The following is a 10,895-nucleotide window of genomic DNA, read 5'->3' on the forward strand; positions in this document are numbered from 1 at the left end:
AAAAAAAAAATAAAAAACACACATCATTCTAAAATCAATACATTCATCGTTCCACTCAGAATCTAAAATACTAAAACTTATTCGATTCCTTGGTGCTTTCGCCGGAAAAGGTTTCTCAACCAGGAAAATATTCCTAAGCTCGTTATTAATCAATGTGAACGAAAACCAATATAGAATTTGCTTCACTGGTAACCAAAAACTTGTTTTCTATACAAATCGGTTGGGCACACAACAACCAAAAAACAACTTAAATAATTACAAGGTAATTAATGTAATAAGTAATCAAAAAATGTATTCAATCATAAACTTATACCAAAATAGAAAATGTCTTTATTTGAATGTATTTAGTTAAATTAGCTGACGATTTAAATTGTCAAGTCGAAGTATTAAAATGTGTACACAGTGTAAAATTACCTCCATATAATTACCAACAATTTAGTTTCGCCGTCAAGGGTAATGGGAATGACCAATAGACAAAAATGCCACAAAGAATAACATAGATTCATTTATTATACATGAGCTAACTTATGACGTCATAAAAACACATATTAAAGAAATATCGAACAACAAATGGTTCAGCACACGAAACCAACAAAACACGAAACTAAACCGTCAAAAGATTGACTATCCGGTGGACAAACTGTTTTATGAAAAGGAAGAAAGAGTCAATAATTAACCACTTGCGAATCGGACATACGAAACTAACCCACAGATTCCTAATAGTAAGAAAAGAACCCCCTATATGTGAAGTGTACAGCGTCACACTCACGGTGAAACACGTCGTAACGGAATGTCAAAAGTATGAATTGGTTCGATAAAATATCGAAATCTACGGAACCCTCGACACAGCACTCGGACTTGAAACCGAAGACAACTCTAAAATGATTGGTTTTCTAAAAGCAACAGAACTTTATATTTTGATTGATGAATATCTTTGTTTGTTTGCTATAATATTTTTGTATTCGTTTTATAACTTTATTCCATGAGTACTCGTGCAAATATTGTAAATACTTTAACTATCAGTACTATATAGGTACCTATATTGTCACCCCATTACTACAACTCAAATGTATCATCGCTATAAAAAAAAAAACACACACCAGAAACATTGTAATGACCGTAACTAATGGCCTTAGTAAGTTGTCGGCTTATTTTTTTCGAGAGATCAATAAAAAAAATACATACGTATATAGTATATACGAGACATATAGTCATCTATATAAAATATACTTCATAATAATAGTTCATAATATTAGTTAATAATAACGCCAAACAATTTTAAGCTAAAAAAAATCAGTTTAGCGTGTGCGTTTTAAGACGTACGTCACACCAGCCTCCCCATAAAATTTCAATATTTTGAAAATGGGGGGGGGACTGGTGTGAAGTACGTCGTTTTAAGACCTAATTAATCAAAGATTTACGGTTTTAATTTTAATTTTAGTTAATATTCATACAATTTATTATTTTTAATTTTGACATGTAGACACACATTTTAAACGACTTCACGCCGCACAAATGTACAATCATTATTCAACAGTTGTTAAAACAAAACGGTTCCACGTCCATACATATTTTAATATTTTTTTATAATATTGTTTAGTCTCACCTTGCATGTGATCAATTCATCGTTGTTCTCGTCATTAAACATCGACGTGTTATGTGTACTTTGTTGAACGGTATCGGTATGGACAATCAAAATAATTTCAGATTCGCATTTAATTTCCACGCCTATCTCCGAAGGCACTTTTGGTATAAACATGAAGACAATTGAAATCACAATCAGCAATAGTGTCATCGTAAAAAATGACTTTCTTTTCACCCGGAATGTGTCGACGATTATACCAGCTACAGGTGACATAACCATTTTTATCATCGATATAAAAGTCATAGCGACACCGTAAGTGGTTATTGAGTACCCCAATTGTTTCGCTATTGTAGGTAAAAAGCCAATTATAGGTCCTACACCTGTGCAAACAAATAAATTTACTAAAAAATTACACGCAGGATATGTTTTTTTGGTCATATTATTATGTAAGAAATAGGAGCCTAAAAATAATACATTATTAATAATTAGTATTTATTATATTATGAGCTATGCGTATTAGATGTACCTACCTAAAAGTTCAAAATATTTTGGTTTATTTTGCTCATGTATAATATGTTATATAAAATTAACGTAAAAATGATAATCGGTTAAGTTGATTTATATTTAAGGTAAAAAAATATTTTATAAAAAATTTGAAAGTATTTGAAAGTACCTATTTCTATTAATTGTATTCTATACTACTTTTAGATTTTAAGCGGAGTGATGAATGTATTGATTTTACAATGTGTTTTTTTTTTTATTGACTTTAAATTTTTTTAAATTTTAAAATTTTTGTGTCTGTCATCATCGTTTGGGACAGTAACACTTCTTTGATTTTCTTCAACGGTATCTTGTTCGATGGGAAAGTGAATCTAGTTGGTGTATTCAACATTTTAAATTCTCAATAGTGTTCAAAAATGCAGGGAAAAACAAAACAAACATTAAAGAAAAGCGGTAATTTTTACGCAAAATCAGTTTTCGACAAAATACATTTTGGTTTTTGGCAACTCCAAAACAAAAACCCGTAGATACATGGACATTTCACTGAATTTTTATATTAGCATTGCCTATGCTCAATACAATTTTTTAAATATTTTGAATTGCTTTGAGCAGTTTACGGACATTTTCAGTTTTTTTTTTCTATAAATGATAATAAAACTTTATTTGTTGGGTAAAACAGTTTGAAAATTTAATATAAGGCTCCTACTATATTATTACTATTACTATTAAGAATATTATTATTATTAAAAATCCTTAGTCACAGTTTTTATTTATAAGCATTTAAAGTTCAAAAATTTAAGTTATAAAAAGTTAATTTGTTTATACAACGCTAGCATACTTACTTTTTTTCCAATACAAAACTAAATTATAGACTATAGTGTTTATACTTTATACAGTATTTCCAAATAAATGAGATTTGAATGATATAAATTATTATCTTTAAACAATTCACGGTAAATATTTTTTGACATGAAAACGAAATAGACTGTGAAATATAGTGAAATATAATAAAATTAATATCAAAATAATTTAAGTTAAATTGTTTCTCAAAATTAAAAATGAATTCGTTCATTTCACGTTAATTAAAAAAGGAATTTAGTAAGTTAACAGTTAAGTTAATGAAAAGCCAAAAGTAACTAGTTAAGTTAAAAAGTTAAAATTAAAATTAACTTTTTAACTTAACTTTAACTTTTTAACTCGTTAATGTCTAGCCTTTTAAATTTAACACATTCATTATTTCTTAAATTCTCATTTGCTAAACATAATGAAATATTCAAAGTACCTATTTACAATAAATCAAAAGTATTGTATATTTTCGAATAAGTTAATTTTTTTTTGGTGTTTATGATCAGTTAATAATCTAGAAAATTTAAAGCAAGTTAATAAATTGTATTTATATGAACATTTAAAAATATTATAACGATATTTTAAATTTTTAACACTTCAAACTTTTACAAGATTCATCTGAATCTCAAAAATTTGCAGATTATTTTATAGTTAAAACTTAAGGAAGTTAGCAAGTGTGTGTCGCTCTGCTGTACGTAGGTTACAAGTGGGTCACTGTAATGGATGGTGTTAAATTTAAATTAATGATATAATACCATTGTATAAGAAAAACAATTCTGAGCGAAAACGGTCAGCCAGCCTATGATATTACCAAGTATATTTTATGATATTATTGTGAAAAAAGTAATTTATTTAACTATTTATGTGAAATCTTGTTTTAAATTGTCCATTCTTAGCTATAAAAGTTAAACATTTTATAATTTTTTAACCACAAAATAATTTTTAAATTTTAAGTTCGATAAATTTTGTCAAAATTCGAACTTTAAATGCTTATAAAAAATGTTTAACTATATGTACTTTTAATATTTTTGAACTGCTATTGTAACAATATTATCAGAGCCTTGTATTACATTGTCCCCCTTTTTGGGCCAATAAATAACATTAATTTATGGACATTTTTAGAAAAAAAATCAAAAAAAATTTAAAATTTAAAATGTCCGTACACAGATCAAAACGATTGAAATATTTGGAAAATTTTTATCATCTATAGGAATGGATAAAATAAATATGTGGTGTAAATTTCATGTATTTACAGTTATTTGTTTTTAAATTACGACAAAATAAGAAAATCAGTACTTGAGAAATCGAATATCCAATGTCGTAAAAATTTTAACTTCCAGTGATCATAAAAATTTAATTTGACTTTCTTGTAGACCGTTTTTTTTTTTGATAAAGGTAGACAAACCTATAAGGAATCTTGTATTACATTTTAAAATCTTAGATTTAAAAAGAAACATTTTTATGCATTTCTAACTCGAAATAATTTGTATACATTTTGGTGATTTTCTTAAATTGTCACGATTATTTGATTTAGAGATGCACCAAAAACCAAAATCAATTTTTTGTAAAAATTACAGTTTTTCCTTAATTTTTGTTATGTTTTTGGCTGCGCTTTTGAAAACTATTGATAATTTCAAATTTTGACGTCTGAAGCACCATAGATTCTGTTGAAGAAAATCGAAGCAGTGTAACGCCCAAAACGGACACAAAAATAAAAAAAAAATAATTAATTTAAAAAAATTTTAATTAAAAAAAAAAAGGTGGGTAAGTGAGTGTCGCTCTGCTGTACAGTAGATCACTGTAATGGATGGGGTTAAATTTGAATTCAATAATATAAAATCATAGTATATGAAGAACGGTTTTATATGCGAAATTGATCAGTCAGCCTATGATATAACTAAGCGTATATTTGATGATAATATTGTGAATAAAGTAATTTGTTTAACTATTTACGTGGAACCTTGTTTTAAATTGTTTATCCTCAGTTATAAAAGTTGAACATTTTATACATTTATAACTACGAAATAACTTTTAAATTATACATTTTATAAAGTACGTTATCAAAATTCAAACTTTAAATGTTTATAAAAAAATATGTGCATATATTGTATATTTAATATTTTTCAACTGTAATACATCAGGTGCTTTGTATTATATTTTCACGATTTTTGACCCAACAAATAAAATTTTATTGACATTTATAGAAAAAAAAACTGTAAAAATTGAAAATTGAAAATGTCTGAAAACACTTCAAAACGAGTCATAATATTTTAAAAATGTTATGGTAAATGAAAATATAAACATTCAGTGAAATTTTCATGTAGGTATCTACAGTTCTATTTTGAAAACTACTGGGAATTTAACCTTCCCAATGAACCAACTATTACATTCACTTTCACATCGAACAAGATACCGAAGTTGAAAATCAAATCATTATTTCGATCACTTATCGTGTACACAAACGCAAGAAATGAAAAAAAAATAAAAAAACACATATCATTGTAAAATTAATACATTCATCACTCCGCTCAGAATCAAAAATTTATAATATTGTGAACATTTTCAACACAATTGTCAGACAATTTTTTTTTATATACATTACACTTTTATAAAATTGAATATTTAAACAAAAAATTACAATTGTAGTAATTCTGTTGTAATTCAATATAATATATTATATAATATTATATTCGTTGGAATTTAAATCAAAACTATTAGGTACGTACATTATTATTTTATATTTATTAAACACGAAGTAATGCCCAAATATCTGCTCACATTTTTAGCTATTATTATACGACAAACATATTCAGACAAAAAAAATTGTTTTTCCTATACAATGATTTATTATTGAACTCAAATTGAACACATTCTTTCCAGTGTAACTTAAGTCACTGTATCAATGACGAGATATAATCTACTGCAGCAATTAAAATGTATTGTATTAAAAACAAAATATTTTTTATTTTATCAACGTAGGTAATCATACGTAGGTACTTACATGCAAATAGAAAGAAAAAGTTCATTTTCATTGGTACCATTTTTTTGTTTACAATTATATTAAACATCTTTAAAATGTAATTTAAACTTAATAGAATTATCTATCACAACAAAAACACTTTTATAACTAAATAAATGTACAGCACTTTTTATAAAAAATATGTGTTCATCATCACGACCTTCTTTGGAATGTAATTAACAATTTGCTTAAAATATAAGTTGATATTCAGCAAAATACCTTTGTCCCCCCCCTTATTTATACTTTAACATGGTATAAAAAGTAGGTATAGGCAATAAAATCAATGAAAAACTAGTAATATTATTATTGAAAACAATATCTAGTTTTTAATTTATGCAATACACTTTTTTTTATTTATTTGTCTCTAAGATTCACTCATGAATTTTTACAAATCACTAATCAGTGTATAATAATTTTAAAAAAACATTGCCGTTTCAGATAATAAACCATAATGTTCTAGAGTACGTCGATTCTTCGGATTTATATAATATTATATTAAAATTATGTTGAGGACAACGAGCACACACTATATCTATTAACATTTTACCATGTATAAGCTGAAATTCGAATAATTATTATTGAAAACATGTATTTTAATCATTATAGATTCATAGGTAACATTTAACCACCCAGGCGCCGGCGCCAGCGCCAGCGCACGTGCCAAAATCGCAAACCAGTCGTCCTTCTAAAATTTGGCGACTATATTAAAATTAGCATTTGAAGCGTCATAGCTTGGTGGTTACATCGTTTACAAAAACAATATGTCAAAAGAAATACAGCATAATCAGATGTACCAGAGCCATCGAGACCAGAGGACTTTCTCCGGCGCTTAGCCATACACACACACCAGCCATACGACTATAAATTGTACGGTTTATATTTACTGACAATATACCATTATATTTTCATTCACCGTTGAAACTGACTTCAAATTTAGGTACTTCAAATCAAGACGACACTTTTGGATCGCTGACGGTCCGCATGCAACAATGTTGACGATAGCAAAATATAGGTAATTGTTCTTAGTATTAAGTTTAAGATTAATTCCGTGATATTTATTTTTGTAGGATTTAATAATGCTTCTAAAGTCATTTTGCATTTTTCGGAAACAGCAACCTGCAGATATAATTAATATAATCTGTTGGCGTAGTGTCTTCAAGTTTATTCGAATTACAAAACATTGTGAAGTCACGGAGACTATGTAAGTATATAGTTATTACCTAATCTAAGATGTATTGTTCCTTTTGTTCATGAACGATCATCAACAGTCAACTGCTAGTAGTGGGAATTTGGAACAAATACTTTTATAATTAGTTTTTTATAGCCTGGCGATTGTCAACAAACAAATCAGATTAAATTTTTATGAGCATTTTATATTCATATTTTTACAAGATTGAAGTTTCTCTCATTTTCTCATGTAGCGAGTCTGTTAATTTGTTATAATTCAAAAACGAATAACTGTAGATACGTGAAAATTTCACCACTGAGTGCTTATATTTTTTATTTTTTATACACCATAAAATTTTGAAAATATTTCGACTCTTTTTGAACTGTTCACGAATATATTGTCAGTTTCCAATGTTTTTAGTTTTTTTCTATACTTGTCAATAAAATTGTATTCCTAGTAATATCATAGGCTGACTGATCGTCATTGCTCAGAATCGTTTTTCTTATACAATAATATTATATTATTGGATTCAAATTTAATACCATCCATTACAGTAACCCACTTGTATCCTACTGTACAGCAGAGCGACACCCACTTGCCCACCTTTTTTTTGTTAATTTTTTTAAATGTTTGTGTCCGTTTTAGACAGTAAGTGCTTCGATTTTCTGAACTTTAAATGCTCATAAAAAAACTTTCAGTTTTAAACTGCTATTGTAACAATATAATAATAGCCTTGCATTAAATTGTCATGCCTTTTTATCCAACAAACAACATTTTATTGATATTTATAGAAAAAAAAACTAAAAAAAATTAAAACTGACAATGGCCGTAAGCAGCTCAAAAAGTGTCAAAATATTTTCAAAATTGTATGGTGTATAGAAAATGAAAATATAAACACTCAGTGAAATTTCCACGTATCTACAGTTATTCGTATTTGAATTACAACAAAATAACCGAATCGCTACATGAGAAATCGAGAGAAACTTCAATTTTGTAAAAATATAAACATCAAATGCTCATAAAAATTTAATTTAATTTGTTTGTTGACAATCGCCAGGCTATAAAAAACAAATTATAAAAGTATTTGTTCCAATTTCCTCCCACCTGCAGTTGACTGTTTGTGATTATCTCAACTATAATAATAATATTTGATACTATTTTTATAAGTCTGAAAAACAAAGTCCTCATTTTCATAACACACTTTCTTTGATGTTAAATTTCACGTAAATAAAAAATGTTGAAAAATTAGGACATTTAATCTAACTTATTCTAGTAATTTTCACCGATCAATATTTATTAAGGTGCCTTGCTATGGCATTGATTTAAGGGGAATTATTTAGGCAATTTCTAGTCTCGTCGTCGCCACCCGAGTTTTATGTGTTAGTTGTAAATGATTATTAGTGTGGCGTCCATGGGGGTCAGTTGTAGTACTCTCGAACGCACTCGCACGTATATGTCAGCATGTAATATTGTGATCATAAAAAAAAAATGTTTATTTTTCACTCAAACATACGATTCTAATTCCAACAATACACCGCAACAATTATCTCGATTTGCATTCTGACAAAGTATTCTTTTTTTCCACAACATGTACGAGGGATCGATCGTGGCACATTTTTTAAATTGTATTTGGTTAGTTAAATATGTAAGTTAAAATACTGAATTTTTTTGATTTTTTTCAATTTTTATTGCAATTCAAATCACTAAAATTAAAAATGTGGCTCGATCGTTCCCTTATATATATTACGGACGATCCGAATATTTTTTTAGAATGAAAATCGTGATAATTGTCGACACGTATCGTTGGAATTAGAAACAGTAGTTTTTGACAAAATAAGACGTGGTAGTGAGGCCGGCCCTTAATGAGAGTATAACAACATATTGGTAGGAGTGCGTAAAAACTCGAATCAAAAATATCAAACTAAACGTAGAATTTTGAATATTGGTGTTTATATTGTTATAATTAAATACAGAATATTTACGATAATTTATGGAAAACCGGCACTTATGGGTCCACTAGAATTTTAATCAGGGCTTGCTTTTACCTGGTATGACGTGACGAAATAGTTTTAAATATTCTATGGTTTAAGGGACGAATAAATGATTAAAAAAAAGCAATGTGATAATATAATATATTAAGAGGACGCCACAGTGCCACGCCCGCATGTGTTGTGTCCGTCTTACAAACGCGTAACATACCAAATTTACGCTCAACAATTCAAGTCTTATGCCGTTAGCTTAAAAATCAAAGCGAAGCGACCTATTATGAAACTTGATTTTTTATGATATTTCAGTTTTTAAGCGAGTTATAGTGTGTATAATAAATGTAAATTAAAAATGCCCATAATTCACTTAAAAACTGAATTATCGTAAAGAAACTTCCAACAAAACACAGATAATGTTCTTACCATTAAGTTTAATAATAGGTCGATTCACTCAAATTTTTAAGTCGACGACATAAAACTTGGATTTCTGATCGTTAATTTGGTATGTTACGCGTTTGTAAGACGGAGACAACACATACGGGTGTGGCGCGTCCTCTAAATTAGTATATTATTTTATTGATTATTCATACGTACAAAATAATTTGTACCGTAAATGGTAAATCATTCAATATTTACAGTTAGTTGTTTACTTGGTGCCAACTGTTTTAAGAGTAGTTATTCCATCTATTTTATACGCGGTTAAACGGGAACACATAGGTTTATGAGAGTTCCGGTCATAAACAAACAATAATAATACGTTAATTTGTACAATATTATAATTAATAACAAACAATAAATAATGATATGATATTATAATAGTGTAACGTGAAATGGAGAAGTATAAAAGAGGTGTACTACCTATTAAAGCTGTCGCGACGAGTAAATAATACCGCGACTGCAGTTCATTATGACTATATTACATTGTGTTTGTGTAATTATCCAACAGATATATTAATAAGCATTATGACGTACCTAATCACTGTTATATATGTTACAGACAATGTGGAATACCGGGAAACGTGAACTACGATTTTTTTTTTATCAACCAACTAATATTAATATTCATTTTCATTATAAATTATAATTTTATTACTATCTACCTATTTATAATAATTTATAGTATTTTAAAAAAAAAAAAAAAAAAAACAATGTTTATTAATTGTATTCATTTTGATGGAATAACAACAAAAAAAAAAATGAATGAGTGCCTTTGTACTCACGAATGATGTGTAAACATCTTAGCTGTAGTACGACTTTGATTGGGGAATATAATGTCATGGTTTGAGTGGGAATTTGTTTAATAAGGTAACAATAATCATACAAGATCGCGGTCTCTTAATTTATATTTCTTCAATATCTTTTATACATGTAATTATTGGTTTATGGTAGCTGAAATAAGATATATAAATTTCTGATTGTATAGCTTTTAAAAATCGCGAGAACACACCGTCTAGTGTAGTTTTGTAGTTGGTACTCGGAATATTTCGAGCGTTATTCATCTTTAAATTTAATTTATTTTCTAAAAACGAAATCAGTATGGTTGTGCCTCATTTGATGAAAAGTTGATGTTGAAGTCGCCTCCTAGTATCATTGGCATTTTGTCGTAATCTTCTCCAAGTTCTGCAGCTCCTCCCGGAGTGTATGGAAGTAGAACTAAGTGCAAGTATTTTACGATATCGTTTATATGTTGGTTGGGCGATATATAGACGATGACAGAAAGAACTTTCTGCCCGTTCAGTAATATACATTCGGCTGCACATAAGTCTCCAATCGGTCTTGAAGTCACTGTTA

At 28.0% G+C, this 10,895-nt stretch overlaps 1 protein-coding gene and 1 long non-coding RNA gene across 5 annotated transcripts in view; one reads left to right on the top strand and one right to left on the bottom strand.

The window, feature by feature from the left end:
* LOC100159075 (major facilitator superfamily domain-containing protein 6-like protein B) overlaps positions 1–6,192 on the bottom strand; it is a 19,698-nt gene extending 13,506 nt beyond the window's left edge. Inside the window, exons 1-2 of one of the 2 annotated variants that reach the window (XM_016804820.2) lie at positions 5,934–6,192; positions 1,607–1,965 (exon numbers count right to left, since the gene is read on the bottom strand). In XM_016804820.2, coding sequence (XP_016660309.1) covers positions 1,607–1,613 — 7 coding nt within the window. In that variant the 5' untranslated portion in view covers positions 1,614–1,965; positions 5,934–6,192. The remainder of the gene's footprint in view (positions 1–1,606; positions 1,966–5,933) is intronic. The other variant, XM_008185404.3, reaches the window with a different exon arrangement.
* A 134-nt stretch (positions 6,193–6,326) lies between these two features.
* Positions 6,327–10,227, top strand: LOC107883895. Of its 3 annotated transcripts, XR_001679571.2 has the most exons (4): positions 6,328–6,818; positions 6,889–6,963; positions 7,019–7,152; positions 9,924–10,227. It is a non-coding gene; the product is annotated as an uncharacterized LOC107883895 (long non-coding RNA). The 3 variants fall into 3 exon arrangements; XR_003839540.1 differs by having other exon boundaries at positions 6,327–6,818; positions 6,889–7,152; XR_003839541.1 differs by having other exon boundaries at positions 6,332–6,818; positions 6,889–7,152; positions 10,102–10,227.
* Positions 10,228–10,895: the final 668 nt, after the last annotated feature.

The sequence above is a fragment of the Acyrthosiphon pisum genome, chromosome A2, assembly GCF_005508785.2.
Source record: "Acyrthosiphon pisum isolate AL4f chromosome A2, pea_aphid_22Mar2018_4r6ur, whole genome shotgun sequence".
Lineage (NCBI taxonomy): Eukaryota > Metazoa > Arthropoda > Insecta > Hemiptera > Aphididae > Acyrthosiphon > Acyrthosiphon pisum.